An 18,787-nucleotide genomic window follows, 5' to 3' on the forward strand; every position below is an offset into this window, starting at 1 on the left:
AACAGCTGCATATCTGAACTCTAGTCTTGGGCAAACAAGATACACTAATCCAGGCAACTTTGTGGTTCTGCCAATGCAAGAAGCAAGGACTGAATGCCAAAAGCTGCAGTGCCTGAATTGTAGGTGCTGAAATAGAAACCAGCCCCTCCACAATTAGGCTTCCTATGTGTGCAGTTTGAGTCAGAAATCCCAGGAAGGGTTCCCAACAACCAAGGGGACATATATCTAGAGCTAGCTAACATGAAATGTGGCAGCAACAGGGTGCCAGCAGCCTCCTTTCACCCAACAGCTGAAGCTCCTTCATGCTGCAGAGTACCCTTCTTCAGATCAAGAGCTCTAGAGTCATTCTTGTAGCCCTTCTTTCAGAAACTAGCAACAGATCATTATGGTCCTTAAAAAGCTGGTGTACGGAGATCCTATCATCAGTGTTTTATGCAGTAGCCTACTGGATAGAGCACTTCAGCAGTTCTTTCCTCTGCCTGAAAGGTTCAAGCTCCCTGCCCTAACCACAAGACATCCCTCCAGGCTCCCAGGTGAAAATCATGCAAGCATGGCTGCATATCCTGCTGGGACACTCACCTGGAAAAAGTGGGACTCATGTTCCAGTCTGTGCTCCAAGGCCTACAAAGATGTTTTCCTATCCATTAATTATGCAATGTGGAAAAAAAAATCCAACACTGTTGGAGAAGTACATCCCTAAAAACACCTCAAAGAGAGTTCCATTAATGTAACAAGCATGAAATGGTAGCCACTGAGTCTTGGTTTCTTTTTTGAACCACAAGAGGAGCTGAGAACACCTCTCCAAACGAGAGAGGCTAAATCCTTTTCCCAAAATTGTTGGGAAAATAGTTCTGGATTTTTTTGAGCAGGTGATGGAACCAAACCTGGATTTTCCACATCCTTGTTAAGGGCATTAATCTCTAGGCTTTGTGGGTAGGGGGTCAGAAAAGAAGATACAGCCGTAACCTATGAAAGAAAGGAGGCTCTGTGTCTTCCTTTTCAGAATTTATTGATGTTGTCCCTGAGGGCTCTGAGAACACCTAGAAGATCTTTCCCATTTGGAGACCTAGTTCTAGATCCCCACTTGGTTTAGATGCTAGGACTCAGATGGCTGTGAGCCTGCCTGGCAGCAGAACTGCAGGCAACTGAGGAAATATGAAATTAGAAGAACTAAGCACCATTTGCAAAATCTCCCAAAACTCCAGCTCTGATGCTGCTCCCTGCCTGAGGTGCTTAAAACCCATCTAAATTTTAGGTACCTAAATCTTGCTGGAGTGTGACCTTCAACTGCAGACATCCTGATTTGTTTATGTTATTAAGAAATGCTGACATTTATTTGAGTGAAGGTGATGAGCTCTGTCATGCTCACAGTGAGATAATTAATGTCAGTGCTCACAGGCAGCTATTATGTAAAGACTGGGTGGGTGACTTTACCCAACAACAGGAAAATACATACTACCTCATCCTAGCTACCAGCAAGTGTTTGGGAGACCTGTCTAGTTTCCATGTTTCATGGAATTATCATTGGGATTACTACTACAGAGACCTGTATTATGTTTGCAATTCCCCTTAATCAGAAGAGAGAAAATCAGATTAGTTCCATAAGGGTTATTACTATTTATTTCTTTTCATGCAGCTTTTCTGGGTCATGATTTAGATGAAATTTCAGTAAATTTGTGTTATTTTTGTTCTGTAGACTTTTTCAGACTACTGGTAAACCCACAGTAGTCAAGAAGAAAAAGGAAGACCCATAAAAATATGTATGTTCTAGAGAAAACAGAACTATCATCAATAAACAACCAAATAGAGGAAAATATGAATCCATTTGGAATCACAATATTAATGTAAATAGTTTCAAAAAACCAGCCTGGTCTGTCCTGGACACAAGCAATTTACAAAATGGAAAACAGGTTTGGAAGGTGTCGTTCACTTTTGGTGGCATTAGACACAAACAGCAAAGAGCAGTGGGGTAAAATCAAAATTGACATAGATCAGGAGCACTTAGAACTTGCTATCTATAGAAATGTGTGCTTTATTTCCATCACAGATTAATGAAACACCTCGCAAATGTTGTGCATTTGTGGAGAGCACACGGGTCTGTAGACAGCATACATATTACATAGTGTGCACTACTCCTGTGCATTGCTTTCGAGCATCATCACCAGAGGCTTTTTAAGACTCTGCAGCCGTGGAATTAGCTGTGGTATTGCCAGCCAGCTGTGTATCCTCCATGGGCTTTGGAACAAGCTATAAAAGTAAAAAGAAAAACATACTTTGCCAGCTCCTCACAAAACAGAGCCAGCACTTTAAAACCAAGTGGGTCCTTTTCCGCCCAGCAAATCATGAGGTCGGCCTCACAGGTCACCATTCGGGATTACGTCAGGGACCAACCGGTTGGGTTCAGGCAGGCTCGGGCTGGTCTGGCAGGCTGCGTGAAGCGAACAAAAGCCAGACCAAGACAAAAAGTTGAGGGAGTGGGATAGGAGGAAATGAAGAAGACTGTTCCAAAGGCTTTTAAATTACGATGGCCATGTTGTTGCAATACTATTGGAAAACTAAATTAATTGCTCCCTTCCTTAGCCCCCTCCTGCTGTGACTGTATTTCTTTTAGTTAAGGGCCTGAGTCAGTAAAGATGCATCCAATTTCCATGCTGTCCAAATGCTTGAAATCACTGCAGAAGTCAGATGGAGAGAGATTTCAGTAAACTGAGCTTTTGTGACAGACAAGACTCTTCATTAGGTGGCTCTTGGCCTTCAAAGTTTTCAAGACAACAGAACTACTGGGAGAAGGTCACAAACGTACCCTAGAAAGGGCTGATTTCCACAAAATTCTACTCATCTGTTTTCTTGAAAGAGAGGACTGTGTAGAGTTTCTGTTCAGGAACCCAAAAACTGAGGCACCTTGACTCTACAGTCACTACTGAAAAAGGAGCAGACTATCTATTATGTTCTAGTTCACAGTTACATTACTGGAAAGCCAAAGGTTTTCTAGGCACTGTAAAACCACGTAATAAAAGCAGTGCACATTTTCTGTAAAAGCCAGGGGCTCTGTAACTTCACAATCCATAATACGATTTGCAAGGATGCAGCTACATGGAAACTGATTTTTTTAGTACTCTACAGTAAAAATCATCTAAATTTTGCACAATGGTTGAGCTTCACCTGGCACAGATTTCCAGAATCTCATTGGTAGCATTCCAAGAAAACGCTATTCATTATATAGGACATCTATTACCCTTTTTTGGGTTGTTCTGTAGCCATTAAACACCCCATGAGTGCAATGACAGCCATGTAAGCTAGCAAGTTCCCTGTACAGCAAAAGAACTATGTTAAAAGAAACTGAAATTGCAGAGCACGAGAAGTTGTGAATTTCACGGCGGATTCCCCTTCCCTTTGTTTGCTCTTCTTCTCCCCTTAAACACCCAATGTGTCTGTTTAAAGAGTGAGGGTTGTTTTCTGTTTTGCGTTTTGTTCCTCTTACTTCTGTAATTCGTTGCAGACTTCAGGACAGTAACCTCTGTAGAATTTGCTAGTGGCCCACAGAGCTAGCATAAAATAAAAAGTTACAAGTCCACATAACCTTAATTTTATGGTTATAAGCTATATTTACTGCTATATCATAAGTTTGAAAAGACTGCTAAGTGTTCAGTGTGGGAATGCAGGGAATTTCTCTTAAGTTAGTTTTATGGAGAAATGTGTTGTTAAACTGTAGGAAAGGTTACGGTCCTTTCAAGTCCTCCAGAGCAGAATGCCTATTAGGCGTTTTTAAGGTATTTATAAAATACCCCAACCACTCCTTCAATATCGTTCACTGAAATTCAAATTCAGGACCTTTGCTCTGTTCAAGTCCCTTTGGTTTTAACACTGTAAACTAACCTGAGTGAGAACGCTATCAAAAACCAAGGTGGGAAAATTTGCTTTTTAACTCTTGCCCACCTGCATCTTTTTTTAACTTTGCAAGCGTTTCTCACTGCAGCACATAAGTATGGTGTGGCCCAGTGAGCATACAATGTACTAAGCTGAGACTTCATCAACAGGAGAGATGAGAGTGCTCTTACTAATTATGTCCTGATTTTACCTGAGGAGCCCAGGCAGAATACAACCTCCTGTGTGCCTCAGTTTCCCCATCTGTAAAACTATAATGATAGTACTGAATTCCAAACGTGCTGAATCTTTGTGTGACCTGCAAAAGAACAGATGTTAAACAAGAGAAAGTACTGCTGCTCCACACACCTCAGTTCCCCTTTCTTCCCTCAGTCCCTCACTTTTCCAAGGCATGTGCTCACTCAGTTTGCTGCGTGGCCACACAATAAGCTGGACTAAACACTGCCTGCAGTCAGAGACCTAACGGGATGCCTGTGTAATGGAGTCAATCTGATCACTTACACATACAGTAAATCCACTGCCTCCAGAAAGTGGATTGGCACTACTGTTATGGGACAGGACTGTTCAGGATGAGGGGACAGGGTTAGAGGACACTTCACCTGCCCTGCATGATAGCTACATCCCTGTCTGTCTGTCCCCTGGATGTGCTCCTGATGTGTAATGTGGGGGGCTGCCGGGCTCAGGGCAGAGATGGTGGGAAAGACAGAAACCTGGCAGCATGTAGCTTCTTGGTTTGATACACAGCACACTCCTGCCTTTTTAAAAATCTCCTTTCTTATGTCTACTTTTTGAATTTGCTTGTCATTCACATCTGCTGAAAATGATGCATTTTCTCTCTTCTCCTTGTTGCTCACGTCATTTTTACTTTAATTCTGCATTTCATTTTTATAGGGAACGTTTTATTTTTTACAGAATGTCAAGAGGATCCCAGCCTGAAAGAACCCTTTGCAATTCAGCCTACAGTGTCATTTAAAACAGGAAAATAAATTGTGTGATAGAGACACTGAAGAACAAATGCTTTCTGGCATTCGTTTTCTCTTCAGGCATTAGGGATTTTTAAGACTGCAAGGAAAAATTCCTTTTATCTTCCAACTACAGAGTTTTCTAGCAGCATCTTTTGGTTTTAAATGACTGATAATCTACTCTCCCAGTGGAGGTCATTAAAATAAATTTTAGACCGGCCAAACAACCCTTGAAGTTCAGTTTACCTTCTGCCAAATTGTCCTAGAAAACAGTAATGTCACCCTGCAATGCCCTCTGCTGGGGGACGCAACTTGGAGCTGGAAACAGAGCTACCAGTTCATGTCCTCAAGCAAGGAACATACGCGCAATGAGATGGACTGAATTTTCGCCTTCTATGTGAAATCCTGACCCCACTGAAATCAGTGGGGTTCTAGCTTTAATTTTAACTTTGGCCTTAATCATTTCCCCTTTTGAAAACTGCACCGTTGTTAACTATACTGGAAAAAAACTGTTTATTTCAAGTTCAAATGAAAACCTCATTACTGACTTACAGACACGAAGATCTCCTTTTAGCATTTATTGAGCTCCTACAGAGAGGTTTTATAAGGAAGCTTTCAGCTGAAAAAGATATTGCTCCTCTTGACATTCTTCCAAGTCATTTTAACTGTAAAAGCCTGTACGAAATCACACATGCAAATAGCATTCATGTTGCACAGGTGTGATTCTGCATAACATATTTTCACTGAACAGGTTTCTTGTACTGAGAAAAGGAAGCCAGGCAAATGCTATGCAGCAGAACAAAGCAGTGTTTCTGGAACCTGATGTGTAGAGAGCATCAAGCCTGTCAGCTGTCACCTCCAGCTCCCTCTGGGATGCAGCATCCTGGGGCCTGAGGAAGAAAAAGCTGACTTGGCCCTGCCAAGGAGCGGGATACTAGTGTGGAAATCACACAAACAGCAGTCTTCCCCCTCACAAGCATATTGATGTCACAACCCCGTGGCTTATGGGCTAGTTATTCCCAGCTCACAACTCAACAAGAGAATCATCCTTAAAAAATATTTTCCAGCCTTGGCAAGGGTGATGTAACATTATCGCTGCTTTGGTTTCAGTTCCTGTATCCCTCAGCTGGGATGATCTTGTCTGTTGTTTGTCTCTCACCACAGCTGTGCAATGGGCAGCAAGTAGGAAGGATTTTTCCACAATAGTCCCTGGTCCTCTCTGCTGGACGCTTGCTTCTTACTACTCACATTCCACAGCTCAGATCCCACCTGGCGAGACAATTATTTTATGGTTACTACTAATTATTATTTTTATATCTTAAATAGAAACATTTTTTCCTTGCGATGAGATGTTTCCTCTGCATTAACCTGCTTTATCACTGTGTGCCTCCCTCTGCCCTGCTTTACAGGGACAGACACCCTTGGTGCCAGGGAATGCAGGTGCAGTAAAGCCATACAGTGCCTGGCAACACCATTTTTATTTGAAGGTACTATAATTATCATTGATTTGGAAGTGTGACCTCCTTGATACACAGCCTTAGAAGTTAATATTTTTTTTTCCAGAAACGACTGTACAACGTTTGTTATGCCGTCATGGAGTTCAAAATGTCATGGTTATAAGCAGTTTTCAGGACTACACCAGGTTCATTAAAGGCCCCAGACAAGTATTTTTTTGCTTTGTATACTGTCCTGAAAACCTTCCGCTTCCTTTGGTAAGCACCGCAATATCACACCTGTTTGAAAATGAGCACGTGTGGCTACAAATATCAAAAAGTATGTTTATTCCTGATAGCAAGGGCTCAGATAGTCACTCTGGACACTTACTCGCTCTTCTCAGGAATATATTCTTTTTCAAGAGAACTGTGTAGCCCAGGGACCAGGTGTTGGGTGCTCACATACCCTAATCCTGAAATGATTAATTCGAGGGAAGGCTGGAAGTAACTGAGAGATGTTCCAGTCCTGATGCCAGTCTGGTCCCTCATAGGTGAGGCAACTGTGCCAGAAAACCAAACTGAAAATCCACCCTCTGAGTTGGCACCTTTGATGGAAGGATTGGCAGTGAAGTCCAAGACTGAACTGGCTTCCAGTTTAAACTGTCCTCTGATCCAAGGCTGTCTCTCAGCATCACAAATGAATAACGTTATATAAGGAGTCTTGCGCACACTGCTATTTTTGCTGCCAAGCAGTCTTTCAAGAAGTTGTCTCCCAATCTGGTATCTTTATACAGAATAATTTCATCCACAGAAATTCTTGCTAGTGGTTAAATTATGGCCAAGAATCTACATTCAGCCTGAATTTGTTCATGTTGGTGCACTGTACTGCTGTTGGAAAACGTGTGGTGCCACTCAGAATGATATTATACTGGAGTGTGACCAACAACAGGATTAAAGCAATATCCTGTGAATAGGAGCATGGAGTTGAACTGGTTCTATGTTTGCTGGAGGCAGCAGAACACCTGGTAAGAGGCAGTCACTGTGCTACTTCCATCCAGTTTCTGGGAAAAGACATGGGAAGGCAGAAAGGGCTGCAGCATGCCATCACCACATCAAAAAAAAGAGTGCCTCCCTGCAATCATTTCCTTCCGGCTGGCAGCAGGTAGCACTAGGAAATGACAGCTTTGGCATTCCCTGGCTCTGCTGACCTCTATCATCACCCAAGCCCTGGAGAGTTCATCATTCAGAGAAGAGGGCTGAGGAAAGTTCTGCTCAACCTCAATTAAGTCTCTCTGGTTTCCAGAGAAAACAGAAGAGGCAAATTAACATCCTGCCCTAGGAAGTTGTTTTTTTTTTTGTCCTCATCACTGTGGTGGCAAAATCCAGTTTTAGCAGCACTACTGAGAAAGCTTGCAGTAGCTTGAGAATTAGAGAACATGACAGCTTCCACCCAGGACAGACTTTCAGCTTTTGTCCTCTCTTCCTAAGGATACACTAAGAAAGTATCAAAAAAGGAAAAAAAAAAGCATCATCATCAAACAAAATGACCATTCTGAACTTTTCCAGCCCTCAGCGGTCAGTAACCTTTCTGTTTGCACCAATATAAGCCCACAAGCAGTCAGTAGGAGACATGATTTGCAGAAGCAAATTCACTCATTTCCTAAGAGAGGACAAAATTTGGGGCATGACCTCAACTCCTTTCTCCTGGCCACAGCTTAGCTGAAAGCCCAGTATGTCAGATTCACCTCATCGTGATTCCAGGGACTGGTCTGGAATCAATTTGACCTAGTAAGTCTCTTTGATTGCATCAGGCCTTGCAGAAGTTTTGAACAACAAGGATCTAAACAGCAGGCAGCAATCTGCACAAAAACAATCTTTGCAGTTTAAGGATTTTTAAAGGTCTGTGCCTTTCTTTTTTTCTTTTCTTTTTTTCTTTTCTTTTTTTTTTTTTTGGTTTGGGTTTTTTTAATTTATTTCAAGTGCTTTCCAACTGAGCAAAGCTGCAGCAGGTTCATGGGAGAAGGCCTTGAGGCACCCCTGACTTTGGCACCATTATGCCATAGACACTCCATACATTTTTGGCACCTTGCAACAGACACACTGACAGCCACAGGATTGATGTAAAAGGAAAGAAGTTGTTTTGCAGTCAGAAGAGAATGTACTCAGATTTCTGAGGCCATTTGAGAGAATGCCAGAATGATACTGGATTTCGGCATTCTTAAGCTCCTTTAAGATGATGCAGCAAGTGGTCTTTTCCACATGTGATGATGTATTTCAGGACAAGAGTTTCTTCAAGATTTTCCAAGCCTGTGGGCTTCTGATCCTTTTTCAAATTACAGAGATGATAGCATACCAGGGAGAATTATGATTAGTTTAAACTCTCCACAGCTGCAAGAGATGAATGTAAAAATTCCACCCAAAAATCCACTTCTTCTGGATTGAATTTACCTACACGATACCAAGTCCTGACCAAGGGACCACTTAAAAGAGTTGGAGCAGCATCAACACTATTTAGTTTCTTCCATCACATCAACCCAGGGAAGGCTCAAAATTCTTTTACCCAACACGTCTCCCCCTGCAGCACTGCCATGATATGGGCTGGGGTATTAGCAGAGCACTGAGATGTGTGGGGAGGAAAATGGAATGATGAAATAAAAGCTTAAGTACGAGGGAATTCAAACAGGGCTTGCAACTCATTACTTGGAATACCAAGAGAATTGTAAAACACCTTGTAACCGAGAGGCTTTGCTTGGAGCTGTTAAGGACTGCAGCCCCCACTTCATCCCAGGCTGACAAATTTTGAAGTCTTGGCGATGGTGGGGGTGCAAGCACTGAGCTTCGTCTCAGCTGGCCTGAGGAGACGGCGATGCTTTGTTTTGCTTAAGAGGACCTCTCTCTCTCCCTCTAAATTGCTTCCTCAGGTTTCTAATCAAATATAATAATACACAGACGAATGCTCTATCGTTTGTATTGAAGCGTCGGCATAGACAACGCTGGCGGTGTGCCCACCTAGAGACACTCGACCTTCCATTTGACGGAGGAGGCCAGAGCATGCCTTGGAAGCCAGTGACTGACACCTCCTACATTTGCCTGAATTTATTAACACAGTGATAGGCGAGACTCTGTTTTGTGGGGCCTTCCTCCAAAACGCTAAATGAAGTGGCGAAAAAAACCAAATTGCAGTTGCTTAAGCTGTCTCTCTGTCACGGACGAAGCGCCAGGCACCTCAGGGCCAGGCAGGCGGCGGCACCGGGCCTGGCCGCTGCCCTCGGTGCCCCGGCTGACAGCGGCCAGGCCCGGCAGGCGGCGGCCAGGAGCCGGGCTGCCGCCGGCACAGTGCTGTCGGTCTCTCCGGTGCTGCCAGCCTCCCCGGGACCACCAGCCTCCCCGGGACCACCAGCCCCCGGCCCGGTGCTGCCAGCCTCTCCGGTGCTGCCAGTCTCTCTGGCCCTGCCCCTGGCGCCGCAGGGACATGAGCTTGGGAGCCTGCCCGGCTTTAAGCAGACCAGGCCCATTCTCTCAAGCAGGTGTTTCTAATCGATGCCAAAAGACCAGGCTTCTCCCGGGGGATGTAAGAAAGCATTAGGTTTTGCACTAAACAGACCCATACACAGCATAATGAACTGTATTTCAAATACAGAAGCATAACCCTATTTTATGCCTTTCGCGCCACCCTGTGAGGAGACATGCTCTAAATACCAACCATAACCCTCACAGTTGTATCAGGTAACGTTTCCCTGAACGTTCCTGACGGCGTCCGGGCCCTGCCCTGCTGTCCGTCCCGCGGTAGCCGGGTGAGGCAGAGCGGCCCGGCCCGGCGGCAGCGCGGGTTGTTAGCCCTAGGATGGCGGGGAAGCGTTTTTCCTCATGCGTAGTCGTGGCCGAGTGGTTAAGGCGATGGACTAGAAATCCATTGGGGTCTCCCCGCGCAGGTTCGAATCCTGCCGACTACGGCCGAAGCAAAGCATGATTGCTTCGAATTTTTTTTTTCTTTCTTTCGTTTGCTCCCGTCTCCGAGGGGTGGCGGTGCTGCAGGCGGAGCGGCCCGGTGGCCCGGCCGCGGACGCGCTTCACAGTCCGCCCCCGATACGGCGGCAGGCGCGGAGGCTCCGCCCCGGCAGCCGCGGGGCCGCCTTGGCAACCGCTGGCGGCGGCAAGATGGCGGACGACTTGGATCGGTTACTGGATGAGGTGGAGAGGCGGCTGTGTCGCCTGCCGGGCGGGCGGGGGGCGGCGGGCAGCCACCGGCACGGCGACGGCGAGGAGGAGGCGGCAGCGGCGGAGCAGGGCAGGTTAGCGGTGCCGCGGCGTCCCGGCGGGCGGGCCCTCACGGTCTCCCCGCCGAGCGGGCGGCCGCTGTCGGGGCGAGGGGCCCGGCCCTCCGCCGCCCTGTGCGCCGGGGGGGAGCGGCGCCCGGCCGGGCTCCTCAGGCACCGGGAACACCGGGGCTGGGGGGCCGCAGCGCAGGCCGGCGGGCAGCGAGCACCCCCGTGGTAACTTACCGGTAACACCCAAGCCGTGAGCCTGCCAGCCGAGATACTTCAGGGAGTCTTTGTCTCTTGGGGGTATCCCAACCTCGGCTTAAATATGGCGGTAAAAGCTGCACTAATGTGCTTGCGAGTTAGCGTGAGGGACTACTTGGCTCTATAGCCGACCTGGTGATATAAATATGTATACATATAAAACATCTATAAATCTTGTGATTTAGAAGGCAGTACTTTAGCAGTGGTATTATCAAACGTTTCCTTCTGTTGATACTTCAGTCATTTATGTATTCTGTTCATACTCTTTCCGTTAACCATCTCTTCTATAGTAAGTGCTTACACGCTACGCTTTCATGTATCCACCTCACATCACAGTTTTCGCAAAACCGTGGCCTGGTCATGACAGGGCCACTGCTGACAGCACTGCCGGGTGTCCCGCCACCCCTCTGCTGCCACCGGCTCATCCTCGTGGATGAGGCTTCCACCCCGGCCCTCACACCTGCCCCTGCTCATCCTCGTATTTTCATCCCGGCCCGCACCAGCACCTCAGGCTCCGGCTGGAAGGTCTGTGGACCGTGAGGGCTTGGCCAGATGTCTCCACAGGTGGGCTGCTGAGAGCTTACCCGACAGACATTTCAGTGTCCCAGGCAAGGATCCTGAAGAGCCAAATGACTTAATGCAAGACCAACAAGCCGACTGGACTGGACTGCCCTGTTGTTTGCATAATGGTTAGATGAGCACTTGAATTTAGTCAATCTAATTACAATATTTCAAAAAATCAGAGTTTTCTTCTTTCTCGGGAGTAGATTTGCTCTTGACTGGTTGACGCAGCAGTACTGTAGGCCTCCCTTTCTTTGACAAAGAGCTAGCAAAGAGCAGATTTGAGTGACAAGACTCCTCACTTGAGTGAAAGAGAAGTGCTGGTGATCTCTCTAAATGCATACAGTTTGGCAGCAATTCCTTCAGAACCCCTGCAGTTGTATAGCACGAGGAGAGAACTCCCTCTGGCCTTTTCATATTCCTGCTGCTGAAGATTAATGTGAAAAAACAGGGCTGTCCAATTTGTTGCTCAGTGAGTACAGCATGGGTTATATTGTCTTAGTTTTATTCAGGGTTGGAAGTGGCTCGAAATTAAAGAAGCAAGTAAAAGTAACACCTGTGATGGGAGAGTTCAACAGGGACTGAAAGGCGTCATGCTGCAGTTTACATCTGCCCAGACATGATTTGGGTGGCCTACCTTAAATACTACAGAAATATTAGAGGAAAAAGGCTAATTTTTCCTAAATTTTAACTAAATTTTATGTTTTACCTTACAATTCTTAGAACTGCTCTGGTCATGCTACTAAATGAAGGCTGATTTCTTTGTTTTTCAGATCAGCTAAACTGTTAATGAGTGCTGGCAGCAGTGAAGAAGATATAGACGACATTATTGATGAAATCTGTAATGACAGCAGCTTTACCAAAACACCTCTGGTGAGTGGGAGTTTGGAGAAATGCACAACAGATGAGGTTCAGCAATGGAAAGAAAAGCATCGTAAACTAAAACTGTTTTAAAACAAAAAATTAACTAAAAGAAGCTGTAGGATGAACTAGGAAAATAAAGCAGAAAGGGAAAATGTGACAGTCCTGTAGTGAGGAATAGGAGGGGTGCAAAGAGATGGTCTTACTCAGGCAGTAACAGGCAATTGAAAGAAGTGCTAGTTCAAGATACAGCATAGTGTCAAATGTCACAGAATGGCTGAGGTTGGAAGAGGGACCTCTTGGAGGTCATCTGGTCCAACCACCTGCTCAAGCAGGGCCACCTGGAGCCAATTGCCCAGGACCATGTCCATAAGGCTTTTGGGTATCTCCAAGGATGGATACTCTACAGCCTAAGTAACCTGTTCCAGTGTTCAACCATGCTCACAAGAAGTAAAAATTTTTCATATGTTTAACTGGAATTTCTTGTATTTCAGTTTGTGCCCATTGTCTCTCCCCACTGAGAAGAGTCTGGCTACGTCTTTATTCTTAGCCATCATCTATTTTCGTACATTGCCAAGATTCTCCTGACCCTTGTCATTTCCAGGCTAAACAATTCCAGCTGTCTTAGCTTGTACCTGTACGTCAGATGGTCTAAGTCCTTAATCACCTTCATGGTCCTTTCCTGGACCCACTCCATTATGTTCATGTCTCTTTTGTACTGAGCACAGCACTCCAGACGTGTCTATGAGGCCATGTCTGGAATATTGTGTCCAGTTCTGGGTTCCCCAGCATAAGAGAGAGATGGAGCTACTGGAAAGCCTCGAGCAAAGGGCCATGGCGATGATTAAGAAACTGGACTATCTTTCATATGAGGAGAGGCTGATAGACCTAGGACTATTCAGCCTGGAGAAGAGAAGGCTCCGGGGGGGATCTTATCAATGTGTGTAAATACCTGATGGGTGGCATAAAGAAGGGTCCAGATTCTCTTCTGTAGTGCCCAGTGACAGGACAAGAGGCAATGGACACAAAGGGAAATACATTAAATTCCATCTGTACACAAGAAAACACTTTTTTACTGTGAGGGTGGTCAAACACTGGGACAGCCTGCCCAGAGAGGCTGGGGATTCTGTCTGTGGAGATTTTCAAAACCCAACTGGACACAGTCCTGGCCAAGCTTCTGAAGGTGACCCTGCCGGGAGGTGGCCTTGACAATCTCAAGAGGCCCTTCCAACCAAAATGATGCTGTGATTCTGTCTCACCAGTGGTGAGTAGAGAGGAAGGATCACCTCCCTCAACCTGCTGGCAATGTCCCTCCTGATGTAGTCCAGGATGCTGTTAGCCTTCTGTGCCACTACTTGCTGATTGTCAACTTACCGTTGACCAGATTTCCCACGGCCTTCTCTGCAAAGCTGCTTTCCAACTGGTCAACCCTCGGTGTGTTCTGGTGCATAAGGGTTATTCCTCCCCAGGGGCAGGAGTTTGCATTGCCCCTGGACTGAACTTCCGGAGATTCCTCTCAGCCCATTTCTGCAGTCTGTTGAGGTCTCTCTGAATGGCAGCACAGTCACCTGGCATACAAACCACTGCTTCCTGTTTTGTATCATGTGCAAATGACTTCTCTTGTTTGACAGCAGGAGATGGAGATGAAGCCACAAATGTACATTGTCAAGACAGAGTGATAGAAGACATTGGAAATAGATATTCATTTAGGTATCATCAGTAGAAAATGATGATATTTATACTTTGTAACCCCTTGTACAGATTCTCTTATTTTCATGAGTAGCGTTGGTTTTGCTTTGTTTGGCTTTGATCTCTTACAGAGTGACTAAACCTGAACCAACAAAAACCCACTTGTATGTCACAATATATATGTCTGAGTGAGAGAGAATTGTCAGTAAATTTGTACAATTTTATCATCTTGTATGCCTAGGACTTCCCATTTAGGATCTAGAATTCCAGTATTCTAGAATTCAAAGAAATGACAGAAACTTCTCAAAACTTTATCTATTTGAATAATCCCAAATTCTTAGTCCCCTTTTTCTGTGACCAAGATTTTCTGGCTCCTGCTTATTAAGTAAAACAGAATAATGTTACCTTGCTGTAATGCTGCTTTATTCTTTGGCTGCTTTTTAAATAGAAATTGAAGTCTAACTCTGCAAGTCTTACACCTGAAACAAACAGTGCTGTTGTACAGTCTCATAGGAAAAGGTAAGTGAAAAATGTTTTGGCTAGCTGAACATAGCTTGATTATAGCTTGTTGTCAGCCTAATAATATTGCTATTGTTTAATCTGTGTTGACATTAAATAGGAAAGAAACTGAATATTTAGAGAAGCATTCTTTAAAAAAAACCCCAAAGATAGACAATTTTGAAGAATTACTAATGTGCTTTCATGTGGTCAAAATTGTGTATTATATATTTATTAATTATTTAAGTTACTGAACAGCAGCTTCCTTTGCCTTATGGACATACACATTTATCAAATGCTGCAATATATATTCCCATGTATATTTGGTATAGAGAGTGGCTGTCATATAATTTTTCTTGGAACACCTTGGTAATGGAAGTTCTAAAATTCTGTAGTTTGTAAGCATTTGGATGCTTTGCCTGTATTTAATAAACACTATTTCAGAAATACCATGCTGTTAAACTAGGAGGAGCATTGCTGTAATTTAATATTTTAAACAAAATCCATATAGATGCTGTCCAGTGTACCTGGGTGGAAGCTCTTCACCATATGGCATAGGAACAAATATTTCAAAAAGGTAGGAAACATGAAAAAAAAATGTTCTAATTGTTTTGTCATTATTTTTATTCACAGCCATGTTTTGTGGTGGTACAGAGTTCTGCGTTTGGACTGGATAGGACAGCCTTATATTCACCTAAACACGTGGCTACCTGTAACTGCAGTTGGAGTCAGCTGGTCCCTTGCAGTCCTGTGTTGTTGACCACTAGAATTTTTGTTTGCTTGAGGAGTTGAAAAATGTGTGCAAGTGAGCCATGAGACTCCAAAAATCACTAACAAGTAGTTAAGGAAGTTACTGCTGTATTGTCACTTTTCCCTGCCTCTCTTCAGCCTTCCTATGTGATGCTGAGTATGTGACTTAAATCAGTGGGCTGCTTTAAATCATCCCAGAGCATGAACTGAAAATAGCCAGAGTGCTTTGCAACTGCAGCTGAACTTTGTAGGAGAGGTACTTTAAAGATTTATCGCCAACATCCTATAGAACGTTATTGCATTTCCATGTGCCATTTTTTGTAGTAAGTACTTGATGTATGTACTTTGATGGATGCTGGTCAGGTGCCATAGCAGTGAGTAGGACCAGAGAGAATATATCAAGGCAATATCACTTTATTTTAGGGGTTCGGTGAGGCTAGGGACCTGCGAAAATAATCCATGGTCATATAGTTAAAACACATACCATAGTGAATGTGCCAGAGATGTGAAAAAAGTTAAAATTACAGGGTAACCTTGCTTCTAGTATTTCTGAGTGAGCACTGTACTTCAAAAGAGTTATGATCTGTGTAGCTTCTCTGATTGTAATAAGCTCATGGAGCTTTCTGTTCTTTTTTGACCAGGACATGTGATCAGCTACGTTGTACTGCTTGTGACTTCCGTGTGTCACTTTTCAATGACTACATCTGGGATCAGTCCTGTGATTATCTTTTTTTCAGGTATGTCTGAGGTGGGTTTGGTATTAGTATTGTGTCGCAGTGCTTTGGGGCTTGATAGGAATGGGAAAGATGAAAAGTCCTGAGCACTCCAGTGCTAAAAAGGAGCATGTGTGCAACCTGTTCGGGGATAGGTGGGAAAGTCTGCAGGGTAAGGGATGCAACATCTCCCTTAATCTGTTTTCATGCCTTTCCATTTCTTCCCCCATCACTCTCTCTCTCTGCTTTTAAAAAGAATTCAAGTTTCATGGATCAAAAGGCAACTTTACTGCTGAAATAAGCAGAAAATCCGTGTGGTGGGTTGGCCTCTGGTGTGCCATAGCAGGATGCCTGCAAAATGAATGCAGACTGTTCAGCATGTGCTTCTCACCATACCTTCAGTCATATAGACTGTGATTGTTTCAGATTTTCTTTTTTCTAGTATCAAGTATTATGCTGTCATGTTCAGAGAAGATCAAATAGTTTGATTTCTTAACAGACTTCTTTTTGAAGCAAAGTTTGATTAAATGGAGGGGTGGGATTTTTGTTTTCTTCTTATGTTGTGGTATCTTTGACTTTAATTATTTCAGAGTTTTTTGAAGACTTAAAATTAAGGAATTCTTATTTCCAGTTTCTCTAAAACTGTATCTAATGCCAAGACTTAGTGAAGGATAGTGTAGTAGGCATGCTGCTAATACAGACATCAAATTTGGATTCCTCTTATTTTAGTGAAGTCTCTGTATGTGCCCATTAACTGATGGAGGTAGTGGATGTGTTCAGAGTATGTGCTTGGCCACCAGGGATGTGACAACTGGAGCATATAATGAATACATGATCTCCTTTTCCATTCTTTTTCTTGTATTACATGTTAGGTTTTTCCTGTATTTTCCTTCCAGTTTTGAAATTTGTATCTCTCTTTGAATGCAAATCTTATTTTCCCATTATTTAAAGCAGCATTAAAAACACCATGCTGCCCTGGCCTCCTGAGATGAGTTTGGTAGCTGAAAGGTTAAATAGAAATAAGATTATTTTATTTACTTGAAGTGTAAACTATTCTGCTTCTAAGGTCTTGAAATCATTTAAAAGACATGAAAAGCGTTAGTATGAGATACTTGTAACATTGATTAAAATCTTTAATCTTTAGCAAGATATTTAGCTATTTATTTTGTCTAACCTGAATTTTAAAAAGCAAACTTGAAGATTAAACATTTGCCTTCCATTAATAGGTGTATGATCTCTTTTTCTAAAAATTCTTCCTTTAGTGTTTGTTTTGGGTTTTCTTTATTTAGCTGGACTTGCTAATGTTGTTTTTGAGCAATCCAGTGGCCAGAAATTAATGGCCAGCAGGAGGTCATGAGAGCAGGGATAGTTAAAATGATAAATTTTCACTTGGTTTTGGAAACAACTTGGTTTTGTAATAGCCTTGCTGGTTTTTAATTTGTTGTGGTGATGCCTGCACAGGAATTATTTGTGGTTTGGTGTACATTGTTACCTCTTATGGCCATTTCATTTCAGTCACTTTAACAACCATCCTGAGTAACAGTTCCTGATGAAAAGTTTAACTTTGTAGTTGTACCCATTCTGCATAGGGAGTTTTACAGTAAGTTTGATAGAATAAATACATTTTGTACTAGTTTCTTAACACAAGAATTAACACTACCTGATTTTGTTCCCAACTCTTTCTCTGGAGGCTGACACAGGGTTACTGAACGTGACAGAGAACATTGCTTACAAAAACATCAATTAATCTCCAGTTGATCTGAGAATACAGGAAACTCTGCACAGAGGCTGCTCTCAGGAAAGGATTGTGTCCAAAACAGAATTTAAACATATCCCTAAATTCATTCATGACAGTGGTACTGGAAGTGTTCTTAAGAGCATTTCTGAATTGAAATGGCCCCATGAATATTTTTTCTTAAAAAAAAAGCATGATCCTAAACTGAATTCACTTGGTTGGCAGGAATAACATGCCTGAGCTCAGTAAACTAAGAGCGAAGATGATAAAGAAGAAAGGAGCACGAGCATATGCTTGTCAGTGCAGTTGGAGGTCCATTGATGAATTAACTGACCTCCGAACAGACCAGCAGCTTCGGTGGGTTTGTGGTAAACATGCAGAATGAAGTCACTTTGTGTATGGTACCTGCTTGTGTAGGAACAGGTCACAAATTCAATTTGTTTCCCACACAGTTTTCTGAGAACCTGAATACTTACATCTAGAAATAGATTATAACACCCAGATTTCAACCTGAAATTTTTTTTTCAATTTAACTGTCTTGCAAGCAATGTGGGAGTTGAATTATTAGAAGTTTGGAGGCTTTGTGGAAGCTAAATGAGGTTAAATGAGGCTAAAGCTCATACTCAACAGTGTTAAAGAAAGGAAGAGGAATAGGCATGGGGCAAAGCCCGCTGAGACTGTTCTCGTATCTAGCAGAGAGCTTTATTTCCCTTGTCTGCAGAATCTTGGATTCAAAATGGTGAATTGGGATGCAGCCATGACACAAAAGCGTATGAATTTCTGCACAGAAATTAATACTGCTGTTCTGCTTTTCTCATAGTTGTTAATGAGCAAGTGGTTGTAGATGTCTTAAAAAATTACTGCAAGATCAGCTCTCACCTTGAAGGTTTCAGCACACCCCAAAACTTTACTTTCTTTTACCCACCAGTAGCCAAAAACTGGAAAACTGGTGCTGGAAATTTCCTTCCAGTTCCTACTGCTTTCTTCAAAGCACCTTCTGCTGACTAAGGACTTCTATACCACAGTGAATTTCTTGGACTTCTTTTCAGCCTTCGCTGCAAGAGGTGAACAAGTTCTGCAATTGTTAAATACTGTGCAATTTTAAAGAGATTCTGAAGAGTATATGACCCTTCTATCAATATGTTCAAGGGAAAAAAGGCTCAGGCTTTTAAGAGTG

At 43.4% G+C, this 18,787-nt stretch overlaps 1 protein-coding gene and 1 non-coding gene across 2 annotated transcripts; both read left to right on the forward strand.

The window, feature by feature from the left end:
* Nucleotides 1-10,151: 10,151 nt before the first annotated feature.
* On the forward strand, nucleotides 10,152-10,233 carry TRNAS-AGA (transfer RNA serine (anticodon AGA)). The gene has a single exon. It is a non-coding gene; the product is annotated as a tRNA-Ser (tRNA).
* A 104-nt stretch (nucleotides 10,234-10,337) lies between these two features.
* CFAP418 (cilia and flagella associated protein 418) lies at nucleotides 10,338-18,181 on the forward strand. Its single transcript, XM_056332802.1, has 6 exons — nucleotides 10,338-10,572; nucleotides 12,138-12,237; nucleotides 14,363-14,433; nucleotides 14,924-14,989; nucleotides 15,804-15,899; nucleotides 17,836-18,181. Exons 1-6 carry the CDS (start codon nucleotides 10,439-10,441, stop codon nucleotides 17,993-17,995), a joined length of 627 nt encoding a protein of 208 aa, XP_056188777.1. The 5' UTR covers nucleotides 10,338-10,438; the 3' UTR covers nucleotides 17,996-18,181.
* The last annotated feature ends 606 nt before the right edge of the window (nucleotides 18,182-18,787 follow it).

This window comes from Falco biarmicus, chromosome 3 (genome assembly GCF_023638135.1).
Source record: "Falco biarmicus isolate bFalBia1 chromosome 3, bFalBia1.pri, whole genome shotgun sequence".
Taxonomy (NCBI): domain Eukaryota; kingdom Metazoa; phylum Chordata; class Aves; order Falconiformes; family Falconidae; genus Falco; species Falco biarmicus.